Raw genomic sequence first — 12,970 nt, 5'->3', positions numbered from 1 at the left:
TCTTTTAACTAAAAACCTGAGAGCGAGGCAAGACTGCATGCGGACGTCTCAGAAGACAGCCTTCCGCTAGAGCAAAGACTTTCGCTCGTCTAAAAATAACTTTCGTGGACATAACATATCCCGGCCAACGCCTTGAGCCTCCCTCTCTGTCCCCTCATTTTCTCTTGCTCGGAAACGATGTACCGCACAGACCTGATAATTTTAAGGTGGTTAAAAGATTTGTTTCCTACAACATTCCAAGTTCTTGCCCTTTTCCACTGAAGAACATTGAAAGATTTCGAATTACCGTAACATTGAGTAGAGTTATAGTAGGTAAGTATAGTCTCTCTGGGGGTGCAGCCACGGATGGCGCGGTGTTGGGAGCACTCGCCCCCCACCAGGTTCGATTCCCAGATCCGGCGTCATATGTGGATTAAGTTTGTTGGTTCTCTGCTCTCCACCGAGAGGTTTTCTCCGGGTACTCTGGTTTCCCCTCTCCTCAAAGTGCTGTGTGTCACTTGTTAATTTCAGTTTTCAGTGTCCCCAAAAAGTTCCTTTCATTTCCTTTCCTTTTGCAGCAGATTACAGATTTTCCCACCAAACTATAGTAATAGGCCCTTTGATTGACCGTGTCAGGTGACCTTGTCAATCATAAAAAAATGGTCGTGGGACAAAATAAATGCCAGAAATGGAAAGAGCGTGATGAAATTAGTAAGAAAATCAATTTTGAGGGCCACTGACTCTTAGAGCGGGTTACCTTAAGGTCACGTGACACAGTCACGCAAAGGGCATATAAGAGGGTGTGATAGTGACAGGGTTGCGTGACGTTTTGTTTTAGATACCAGTGCAACGCGTATCGTTTCCTCTACGGCGTGTGCAAAAGGAACAATCATGCAGTGTCTGTGGATTCAATATTGGCTGGTAAACGATTATTGAGCGATGTTTACTCTTTTCCTGTACGTTTTTGTGGCCATAGGCTTCTTATTGGGGGCTCTTATTTTGAGTTACGCGGCCTTTGTGAGTCGCAAAAGGCAAAGATGGTCTCATATTCCAAGTCCTCCTATGCCAAGGTGAGTTCCTCTGGCCTTTCTCCGGGATGATGAATTAAAGAGAGAGGCTTAAATTCTGAACATAAGAGGATTTTTAGTGATTAGGGCACTGAGAATCGAAGAGCATAAGTTACTCAAAGTGACCTTTGAAAGTCGCTTCAGTGGTTTCCCCAAGGAGGGGAGGGAATGGAGTTAATCGCGAACGCGAATACTCTCTAAAAGCTGACTAAAGCGTTATTGAAACCTCAGTGCAAGATTTTCTCATGATATTCGCCTTGTATTATTTCATAACCCCGAGGCAGTAATTACTGTTAACATCAAAAATACCATAATGGTCTGAATTTTGCGTAAGCATTGTTTTTATTTTCTCTTGGGACTTTTGTAATGCGCCGATCAACTTGAAACTTCAACATCCCCTCTCCTCCCCCCCCCCCCCCCTTCCCCGGTTCGGCCATTTGAACGTTTGAAGATTGGATTGTTCAAATGCCTGCCCCCTTGGGCCAAAATGGCGTTCAAATGCCCTACCATATCGTCGGATTTGTGTCATACCCTACTAAAGAACAATTGTTGTCGGCTCCTGCCGTCATTAATAAAGACCTTTTGAAGACTTTTTTTGTAAGCCAATCACTCACAATACAAATGCTACATCTCTTCCTTTAAACTCTTCCATCCCGTTCAAACACCTGTTTTATAGCTGTGAGCGACTTCAATGCCCGAAAAAAAAAATGTTTGAAACCTGACACTTCCCGTTCAATTTTCCTCACCCCAAGCAGGCAAAGGACAAATTCCCCATTCCCCGGGCACAGAAGATAATCAAATGCCTGGGGTTTGCCCTGAAAGGGGGGGGGGGGGGAGGGTGAAACTTTGATTTGATTGGTGCGTAAGGCCCAAGAGAAACTGGAAACAATGCTTATGCAAAATTCTAAAGAACAAACAAAGAGTATTATGGTATTTTTGATAATGGCCAATCAGAAGTCTGGAATCTACCCTCCACCCAAAACTTATGACCTCTGTGATGCAATGCCTACCAACTGAGCTATATTAAGCCACTCAGTGGAGAGCAGATAAATTTGTTGGGCTCATGTGTTAAAAATGCCAAAAGGACTTGGTGAATGAAATAAATGCATGTATATTTGAAGTTGTCTACATAATTGCATGGATCAACTTGGAGAGCTCACCTCAGATCGAGCGAAAAACAGATTTGTAAGCCAAAACTAGTCAGTGTTTGCCCCGATTTCACCAAGGTTAGCTTATTAATTAGGACTAGGGGGATTTCTTGAGGCCTTATGATCATATTTTTACGTTGATCCAAGGTGAGCAATCTGAGTTGATCTGATCTGACTTTTGTACCTGCCTCTTCTCTCTTTTGTTTCACCATTTTCCATTGATATCAATGGGAAAGGGGGTTCTGTTAAAGCTTCTTTTTTGGTAACTTTTATTTAATTTGTTGGAGGAGTTGCTGCAATAGTCAAGTTTCTTGTTTTAAGTTTCTTCAAAGGTCATGCAGATGAGTTTCTTCGGATAAGGGAGCAGGATCTACCAGTAGGTCAAATTTTCCTGGAATGGTGAGTAGACCATGTGCAAAGAACATATTAGCTCAAAAATGCTTAGCACAGAATATTTCTTTTGTTTTTATACATCAAATCCTTTTCAAGTACATTGGTTGTTCACCGTCAGTTTCATAAAAAGAATGTGTAATCATTCACCAGCTGTTGGTGTTTTCAGGGGTTGCATTCAGAAACTTTGGTTTTCTTATGATTCTGAAATCCATTATCAAAATATTGTTAGATACATCAATTTGTACCGTATGCATTTTTTTATCTCAAGGACACTAACTGACTTCACATTGACTTTCAGTTTCCTTCGTTGCTTCAAGGTTTATTTCATACATTATTAGAAAATACATCAATCCAAGTTTGAACTTTCAAAGGTCTTTCTGCTATGTGTGTGAAATTGCTTCATAAGCTTAAATAGTTTTTCCATCTGCACTACTGTAGGATGATACATACCAAAAATGGATTAGAAACCCTCGTTTTGAAATTCACAGCACAATGTGTGGGCTGTTTTTCTGTTTACATCTGACTTTGATGTAATATATCAAACACGAGAAGGAGTGTTTCATCGGATATCAAAACACCGAGAAGCGAGTTTTTTAACCGATTTCGAGGTGGTTGGATATCTGATGAAACACTCTTTCGAGTGTTTGATATTGCTTCTCAAAGGAATCAGTATTTTAAGAGATATTTGGGATCAAAGTTGGCCAAATTTTATGCTAATTAAGATCACATATCCAAACTTCCTTCACGGTAGTGATTTCTTTTGTTTTTGGCTTATGAATTATTAATGAGTTTGAGAAGTTCTTTGAATTGCTGTATGGATAACTGTTGAAAGGGTCTTGCTTTCTTTCCTTTTTGGTGACTTTATATATTAAATGGAAAGTGGCACATAACTCTTCAAATGATTTGTTTACAAGTTGCTGTGATACCAAAATTAAGGCGATTTAAGACTGAAAAGAGGCCAAGAAAACTTCTTCATACATCCACTTTTCATACACTTGCCTTAAATTTATTGTGTCCAAACTGTGCATGAAATTTCGTTGTCAAGGTTAGTTAATATTATTTTATTTCTGCAATTTAATATTATTTGAGATTTTGACATAATAACCAAAATGTGATGAAATTAATATGACTGAATGTGATACATGTATGTGCAGTGCATCGTACATAAATTCATTTACCATTCCATTGTTTTAGAATTGAATGGAACATATCTTTTGGCAGGTGTACACAATATGGTAAGATCCTTGTTGTGTGGTTCTGGCACAATCCAGTTCTCCTGGTTGCTGATTCAGATGCTATTAAGGTAGAAAACTCTATAATAATCTTTAAGATTTTAGGAAGCACCCATTAATGGACTTTTTTGGGATTCTAGCATCCTTTTTGAATCATAATGCACTGTGGGACAACATGGACAATAGTCCAAGAGATTGCCTTTTTCACAGAAATTTGCATTTTTGCTTCTTCAAATAATGTTTTTACTGAAGAGGTAAAAAGTACCATATATTTGGGAGTAACCTCTAATAGAAATTTATTTCCTTGTTTAAAAAACTAAGCATAATTCTTTGATCTAAATTAAAAAGTCTGTTTACGAGCCAAGTGGCCCATCAGAGCCAGAGCTGATCCCGGTTTCTGTGGCATGAAGCGACTAGGAGTAATAAAATTTTCTACTCCCCCCTGGATGGGAATGGCAGTCCATCGCAGGGTTACCCCAGCATTTCGCCGGTACCCATTTATACACCTGGGTGGAGAGAGGCACCGTTAGAGTAAAGTGTCTTGCCCAAGGACACAACGCAATGTCCCAGGTCAGGACCTGAACCCGGACCACTCGATCCGGAGTCGAGCACACTAACCATGAGGCCACCGCGCATAGCTAGAAATCCATGTACTCCCAAACGAATTTCTCCAAAGCCGCGAGTATTGCCGACTTTTCCCTCTCACATCCTCTCTCATGTCCAACATCATTGAAACCAGGATGACACCCAGAACACCAGGGACTGGTTGCTCGAAGCCTGGTAAGTGCTAACCGTTGGTTAAGAGGTATCAAAACCTATAGGTTTCCATGGTATTTAACGCCGGTTAGCGCTAACCATGCTTCGAACAACCCGGGCCAGAAAAGTTCACTGAAAGGGCTATTGAAATTTACATGTGCCAAAAGTTTTAGTTCTTAGTGTCAATGTTACTAAAAAAGTTGCAATTTCAAGTCACAGTTGGTATGGGAGTAGTGAAGGCTTTAAAGGTCGGCACACACCTGGGGACAAGGTGCAGGGACATGAAGCGGAGATACGCCCCTTCGTGTGTATCGACAGGCGCCTGTTGCAGGGACAGTACGCAAACTACAGTCGTGCTCACGAAGCGGATTACAGAAGTCACTGAGGAGCCGGGGAACTCGATTTGGTACAAAAAAAAAAAAAAGGATGGCGGACGCTGAAGTTCGGAAAAAGGATCTTTTAAGATTACTGAATTGGTTAACATAATCGCTTCTTCTATAGCTAGGGAGGACGCGTGTATTTTACGTCTTGTCACTGTACAGGATTGTTTATTCCTCCAGGTGAACGGTTCGCTAATAGCGCCTTTTCATTGGCTCATTTCTGTTTGTAGCAAGAACAGTTTGCAGAGCAGTGCACATGACGCGACATTGAAAATTGGGGTCATTTTGTCCCCGCTTCATAACCCACGAATTCATACCAGCTGAATTTCTTGCAGCATGTTGCGGGGACAAAAATTTGTCCCCGCAAAAGAAGGGCATGTCACACGATGAAAACTATCCGTGCAACATGTGTTGGCTTCATGTCTTTGCAACATGCCCCCTAGTGTGACCAGCAAAAGCCAATACTCCTGCTGACTCTCGTGTTCGTTTTTTAAATGTCCAGTTAATGCAGCCTACTTTCTTAATTTGAAGGCAAAGCCTCTTATAAACTAATAACGTAAACCAAGGAATAGTTGGGGTGGAAACTATTTCAATGGCCTCATCAGGTGGTCCTTCCCCCCAGTGGACCCTTGAAATGCACCCTTGAACCAAACGGTGGACCAAATTATGTGCAATAGGTCTTTAAAAAAAATTTACTACACCTCTTATTTTCCCCGTAAAAGATACCATTTTAAAGAGAACAGTTCGTAGTAGTATAGGTTACTTATTGTAATATACTTAGGTATTGTGCGCCTGAATTGTAGTTTGTAAGTTTGTAAGTTTGGTTTACTTAACTGGTAGAAATGCTTCCGAGGGAAAGGGAGATGTTTGAATTTAACGACTGTTCGGTACAATAGATGGTTTTAACAGTGACGTCATCAATTTCTAAACTCAAAGTCGCAAGGTTTTATGAATTTTTTTTATCGAAAGGAGGTTGAAGATGTCCTAGAAATAAACCTTTTTTTCAACTTTCCAGTTCTGTGACGTCTTTCGTTTCGAAAATACAGCATTTTGAATTTCCGAATTGTCACCTTGCGTGACACCACGATACAAAGCTATTTGTGCTCATACACATGCATTTTATCTCATGAGCGAGAAGTGAGTGCTTTCATCGCAAAGTGAACTCCAGATGTTTTCGTTGATTACCGGGCGCCGTATTGGTAGAAGAACCACATGGCGTCTCCAAACAAAACTCTTTAAAGTTGCGTGCAACGCTTCGACAAATAACTCAGAAGCGATTTACCGCACAGACCTGAGAATTGGAGAGGTTGTTAAAAGATTTGTTTCCCAAAAAAAATTCCAAGTTCTTGGCCTTTTCGATTTTATTTTCTTGCTGCGTGTCAATGTAAACGATATGAAAAGCGAAATAAAAAACAGAGTCTGTGTAACGACATCATCGCGCGTATCTTAATTCCTCCATTCGCGCATAACCACAATTCATTGCGCCTTTGACCACAATCTGCGCACCGGTGACTTAGTAGGTTTAGCACCGGTGACTCAGTAGGTTTAGCACTGGGCTGCCATACGGGAGGTCGTGAGTTCATCTCCGGCCGGACCAACACTCAGGGTCTTTAAATAACCGAGGAGAAAGTGCTGCCTTTGTAATGTAATCTGCAAATGGTAAGACTTTCAAGTCTTCTCGGACAAGGAAGATAAACTGTAGGCCCTGTCTCCCAACCCTTCAATGTTCATAATCCTGTGGGACGTTAAAGAACTCACACACTATTCGCAAAGAGTAGGGCTTGTCGTTACCGGTGTTGTGGTCTGCCTTCTGTGGTGTATCATGGTTGGGAATGTAAATACTCGAAGATGTTAGCTACACCAAGCTACTCTTAAAAAACCGAGGGTAAATAAAGATATGAACTATGAACAACCCCTTGCGTTTCGAAGAAAAATTTGTTCTTCTCCCTATTAGAGAGCTCCCTCGTTCGTTCGCTTCAGGCTCACTCACTGCGGCAGCAATTAGCTTCACGAGATTAATATATAGCAACTAGGGACCGGTTGCTCGAAGCCTGATTAGCGCTATAACCGATGGTTAAGAGGTATCAAAAGCTGTAGGTTACCATAGTATTTAACGCGGGTTAGCGCTAACGATGCTTCGAGCAACCCGGGCCAGGGGCCCGTTTCTCGAAAGTCCCGAGAACTTTTCGGGCCCGAAAAGCCATTTGTGGAACTGCCAACCGCTTGTTTTGGAGAGCCGATCTTTTAAAATGTTTTCAAGGTAACAAAAAGAAAAATGACTGTAAAGTTTGACGACTTACGTCCTCTCCGTTCTTGAGATACAAAGGGAATTGTGACACCCGAAAATGGCCCGTAAAGTTTCGGGAGTTTTCTCGAAACTCCCGGTAACTTTTCGGGCCCGAAAGTCATTTGTGAAACTGCCAACCGCTTGTTTTGGAAAGCCGATCTTTTGACACGTTTTAAAGGTAACAAAAAGAAAAATTACCGTGAAGTTTGACGACTTAAATTATCTTCGCTCTTCAGATACAATAGGGAATTGTGACACCCAAAAATTGCTCATAAAGTTTCGGGACTTTCGAGAAACGGGCCCCAGGAGCGTTCAACTTCATTGTTTTTGTTGAACGGCGTTTTTACAGGCCGAGTTGTTTTTAGATTGACTTTCCGGCGAAACCAGACGTTTCCAGCTAATAACAACTCTTGCATGAGAAATTGTACCGTCCAAAGGATTGAGAATTGTCACTCGTGCAAGCCAAATCGTATTTTAGAACTCGTCTAAGAGTAGCGTGCATGATCTGTGAAAATATTAATGCCGCTGCATGGACCAAGTATTCGAGTTGTAGATTCCTGGTTATGGACTCCTGATAGAGCGGTTTTCAATTGAGTGTCGAAAGTAACTCGCGAATTGCTTTGGTTTTGCATCCCTTCACTCAGTGATTGGTTCAAAGTTCTCGCGCTACTCTTTCAACCAATCAGAAGTGAAACCAAAACCAATCGTGGCTCGCGCGTGCACATTTTCCCGCGCTTTGTGTCGGTGACGTGTAATTACTTCGAGTTTTGATTGGTTTACTGGATTGTCTCCGTCCTTTTTGATTGGCCAAAGTAGTTACTTTGGTTTGGGTTTTACGACACTCGATTGAAACTCGCTCCAACAACTGAATACTGGGATTCCTCTGGCTGTCCCTCTTGTGAATTATTGATGAGTTTTATAGCGAATACGTGAAGGCAAGTCCAAATGGGACGTTTTCAACCAACCTCGAGAGACTCCAATAACAACAGAGACATGTGCGACTTCCGGTAGACGAAAAAAAGGAGCTTAGGCTTGTACATTTTGTTTTCGGAAAACAAAATGCTTGTGCAAAATTTGGGGGGAGAAAAAAAGCGTATTAGAATGTTTTCTGTAATGGCCTGTAAGGTCTAGTTGTTACACTTGTCAAAGATGGACCTCATATTGGACATAAACTTTAAGGATTTCTTATTATTTATTTTCAAGGAAATTCTCGTTGTGAAAAATCTTCCCAAAGAGCCAAATTCGTACAAAAACATTACTTGCTTGTACGGCCAAAGGTAAGTTTGGTATAAATGGTCTAAAATATGGTAAAATCAGTACTAAAGTTTCATCAGCATTCTTAATAGAAGTGTATTCGCTAATGAAATTTCGCCTACCTGCGAATAGCACAAAGTCCAGAAAATGAACGTCCAACGTTTTCGTTGTATTTAATCCATCGCAAAGGTCGAGCCGTTGAAATTAATTTTTGGTCGCCATTATAAAGGGACGCTTATTTTTGATACGGACATCTACAAACTAAGGTACATGTTTTGCACACTTCACCGTTTATGAACAATTCTTTTGTGATTTCAATTTTGCCAACCACAGAACAAAAGATTCCTTTGTTTCGACAGCCAACAGATCTCTGGTTGGCACATTAATGACAATAGGTGACGTAACGGTCACTATCTCTATACAATTCTGAAAAAAGGATATGTCACACAATTATTGTAGATGCATTGGTTGTAATTGAACTGTTGGTAACTTGTACGTGCTGTAAGCTTAAAGTTCTGCAAGGGAACATGAGAAGGGCCGCTGTACACAATGAACTCGGCCTTTTGGCCGAAATTTTACAAGAATAATTTTATAAGAATAGCTAGATGAGAGAAATTCTGACGTCTGCCAAATTGGACTCGGCCTACGGCGTCGACGAATTTTTTTAATCCAGTTATTTCCAAATTGGACAAGCATGTAGTCGTGTTACCTATTAATTATATAGCATCCAAAAACAGATGAACATGGCAAATATTTGACACTCAACTCGATAATATAAAGTCATGCAGCATCATGTGTGAACCTAACCCTAACCCTAAAATTGGAGAATTCGAGAAAACAGCGGTTTAATAGCAGGGATAATAGCTGCAACCTGATTGGCCAATACTCGCTTCTTTTATTTATCTTGACATTTGATTGGTTGATGGAAATAATCCAGATTTTTCTCAAATTGGACGGTTTGTTCAAAGCTGAGTTGACGTTCCAGCAAAAACTATCCAATTTATTTTAAATTCGGACAGTTGGCAAAAATTTATAAAAATAGATCTGTTGGTACCCTGGTTGCCAATGGGTTTTATTTTTCTTTCGCGGGGAGCGGTGTATCGCGGCTTTGCCGCTCATAGAGATCTCGCCAAAGAAAAAAAAAGCCCCTGGTACCCAGGGTAATCTGTTGGCAATATTGGATTTTGATGCAGCTATATAATTAAAATCTAAATAAATATAACCGAGTTAAGTGTTTGACTCAATTGACTTATCTGCTTCGTTTCCCCTTCTTAAAAGACTTTTAACATTGGGCCTTGATAGTAGCAGACAAGTAAAGAATTTTAAGAAAACGACGAAACCTTTGAGTTACAAAGTTAGTTCAGACTAACCGAGGATAGCAGAAGTTTCTGTCGAAAGATGTATTACAAACTCAAAGGTTTCGTCGTTTTCTGACCTGACATTGACCTGACTCAGTAAAATTTAATTCTTGGCTAGTAAGATGCGTGTTAATTTGAATTTTTGACTATGGTTTTCTCGAGTTTTTAAAGACTATGTAATTATCATAAGATACCTACTCTATCCCTTTTGGTCCGGCGGCTGTCATAGTGGTTCAAATGTGGTCCGTCAGAAATTATAGTTTTAAATCCAAATGACAACACGACCTTCAGGAGGCAGATATTTCGACGTTATCAGTTCAGTTTTAGAAGAAGGAGTCGTCAAAATCTTCGCCGCTGAAGTAGTCGAACGTTTGTGAACGCTCCCATTGAGCTTCCCTGATTTGCTTCGCATCCGCTCGGCGCTTTAGCTCTTTACAAACTCTGCATTTTTTCTCTCCTTTGCGTTGTTGTGTCTTACTGAACTCTTCTCTGGGAAATTGGCGATGGCATTTCGCACATGGAGTATCAGCGACCATGTACTCAGAAGCACCATCATCAGGGATGATATAAAGTGGAAGCAAGGCGTTCATTTCGTATTGGTCGAAATACCTTTGGGTTTTTCCACGATACAGATCTACATACCTTTCAGAAGCAACTTGAAGACGAGCCTTGTCCCTTCCTTCCGCATCCTTCAATTTGTCGTACAATTTGAACATGCCCATTGTATCCACAACACAGTAATGTAGAAGCTCCGTAGTTAAGGGTCGTTTCTTCCACGCTTCTTTGTCGCCGCGTTTAAATGCTTGCGATCCCGTCTCTTTAATTTTGATCATTTCTTTATCTTGTACGTACAGCTCAAGGCAACGACGAAAACCATAAATGCTTTCAACTTTATCTGTTCGTTGACCTCGGGGATTGTGCTTGATCGAGCTCTGGCTCCTTGCTGCGGGGCTTCTACGGCGATGGAGGATTTCAAGCAACTGAAGATCCAGGACTCCCGTGAGTTTCACACGGAATTGATGCCAAAGGGCATCTGAATCTTCTCGGCAATCAAACATCAGTTTCTCGCGGAATCTGTCTTCCAAGAGTTCGCTAAGGCCTGCACTGAAAACAGCTTTTCCCAATTTCAACACATCAAAGATGTAGGTCTTCTCCTCTGTCGCGACTGTGATGATAGTCAGCGCTCCCTTTCTGCTCAACGAAAGGCCTTCGCAATCGACAGCTAAAGGACCTGTGTTTCGTTTGAGTTCAGGGATGGCGTCTTCGAGACCAGCTTCATCATCTACCAGTCTGTAATCATAAGCGTTTTTGTGAGCCATTTGATATTAATCTTGGTTTATTTGGGAAGCAATGGGAATATTTTCGTCCTTCTTTTAACAAATGTCTGTAAACGGCATTCATTAATCGTCTGGTTCGCAGAATATTCCTTCCTTTTCTGAGAAACAACCACACCCCACCCCACTCCCTTGTGCTTCTTTTGCTCTCCTCCCCCATGAAATCTTTTTGAGATATTCCCACCTCTCTCATTTATTGTAACGGCAAGTGCTGTTAATAATCGTCAATGTGATGAGGAACTTTTATGTCCCGTCTCCGCCTTCACTTTCCATTTATCAACTGTCAAGTGAAAAGCGAAGATCGAAACGCCACCAAAAAGTGACACGGGGATTGAGAAGAGAAAGAGGTTTCGATAAAGGAAGAAACGTAGGCATGCGCTGTTGTCAAGGGAGAGCGGCAAACAGAGAAAACAGTCAAACCGGAAATAGGATCTAAAATTCTTAGAACTCTGAGCTTGCGCATTCATTTTTCTCTGAAATCCTAAACAAGACAGGATCAACTTTTTTTTCGAAGAACTCTCAACTTGGGGTACCGTTTTTCTCAGAAATCTTTAACCAGGATCGGGATCTACTTTTGTCTAGAAGGCAAGTTGTATGCTTACTAAGTAAATAGCAGCTCAAACCCCTCACGACAACAGGCTAGTTGATGATAAAGGTGATCTGAAGGAAACTGTCACTGAGGTCAAAGGTAAACTAGAGCGAAACACTGTCGTAGCAGTTGACTGCGAAGGCCCGTCTTTGAGCAAGCCATTGTCATCCCTACCACCCTCCATTTGTTCCAGTCACGTGGTAAAGTCACACCGGAAATAGGAACTGAAATTCCTAGAAATGTCAGCTTGGGGTATTATTTTCTCTGAAATCTATACTGAAGCAATATCGGGATCTACTTTTGTCTAGAAGGCAAATTGTGTGTTTGCTAAAGTAAAATGGCAGCTAAAACCACTCACAACTACAAACTAGTGGATGATAAAGGTGATCTGAAGGAATCTATCGCTGAGCTCAAAGGCAAACTGGAGCGAAACACTCTCTTAGCGGTTGACTGCGAGGGCCTGTCTTTGAGCAGAAAGGGAGCGCTGACTATCCTCACGGTTGCAACAGAGGAGAAAGCCTACATATTTGATGTGCTTAAGTTGGGACAAGCTGTCTTCAGCGAAGGCCTTGGTGAAATGCTGGAAGACAAATCGCGCGAGAAGTTGATGTTTGATTGCCGGCAAGATTCAGACGCCCTCTGGCATCAATTCAACGTAAAACTTACGGGAGTCTTAGATCTTCAGCTGCTTGAAATCCTCTGTCGACACAGAAGGACTGCATCGGGCAGCCAGAGTTCCGCCAGGAATAAACGCCGCCGCTGTCAGATAACGGATGAAGTTGAAAACATCAGTGGTTTTCGTCGTTGTCTCGAGCGTTATCTCGGAGATGTTGATTTGGTGAGAAAGAAGGAAAAGGGGATGCAAGCTGTCAAGCTCGACGAGGAAGTGTGGAAGAAACGACCTCTGTCTGACGACCTTATACAGTATTTGATTGTGGACACGATAACTATGTTCCGATTGTACAACAAAATGAAAAATCCGAATGAAGATGAGCAGGCTCGTCTGAGAGTGGCATCCGAAAGGTACGTCGATTTCTATCGCGGTCGAAGGGAGCGGAACTACAATAAATACGAGAGGAACGCCTATTTGGCTCTTGATATCATCCCCGAGAAAGGAAGGATTGATTTTGCCGTCGGTGATACTGCATGCACAGGATGTAAGCGAAAGTTCCCGCAAGACGAATTTCCCGAGA

At 41.5% G+C, this 12,970-nt stretch overlaps 3 protein-coding genes across 3 annotated transcripts in view; 2 read left to right on the top strand and 1 right to left on the bottom strand.

Moving 5' to 3' along the window:
• Positions 1–850: 850 nt before the first annotated feature.
• LOC137997527 (cholesterol 24-hydroxylase-like) overlaps positions 851–12,970 on the top strand; it is a 48,061-nt gene continuing 35,941 nt past the window's right edge. The window contains exons 1-4 of the mRNA XM_068843579.1: positions 851–1,049; positions 2,516–2,593; positions 3,809–3,890; positions 8,446–8,519. Coding sequence (XP_068699680.1) covers positions 919–1,049; positions 2,516–2,593; positions 3,809–3,890; positions 8,446–8,519 — 365 coding nt within the window. The 5' untranslated portion in view covers positions 851–918. The remainder of the gene's footprint in view (positions 1,050–2,515; positions 2,594–3,808; positions 3,891–8,445; positions 8,520–12,970) is intronic.
• LOC137997528 (piRNA biogenesis protein EXD1-like) lies at positions 10,046–11,259 on the bottom strand. Its single transcript, XM_068843580.1, has one exon. The coding sequence runs from the start codon at positions 11,171–11,173 to the stop codon at positions 10,178–10,180; it is 996 nt and encodes a 331-aa protein (XP_068699681.1). The 5' UTR covers positions 11,174–11,259; the 3' UTR covers positions 10,046–10,177.
• LOC137994917 (piRNA biogenesis protein EXD1-like) overlaps positions 12,048–12,970 on the top strand; it is a 3,811-nt gene continuing 2,888 nt past the window's right edge. The window contains exon 1 of the mRNA XM_068840491.1: positions 12,048–12,970. This exon is cut by the window's right edge and continues 2,888 nt beyond it. Coding sequence (XP_068696592.1) covers positions 12,115–12,970 — 856 coding nt within the window. The 5' untranslated portion in view covers positions 12,048–12,114.

The sequence above is a fragment of the Montipora foliosa genome, chromosome 3 (genome assembly GCF_036669935.1).
Source record: "Montipora foliosa isolate CH-2021 chromosome 3, ASM3666993v2, whole genome shotgun sequence".
NCBI lineage: Eukaryota > Metazoa > Cnidaria > Anthozoa > Scleractinia > Acroporidae > Montipora > Montipora foliosa.
This window is presented reverse-complemented; position numbering and strand designations above follow the sequence as displayed.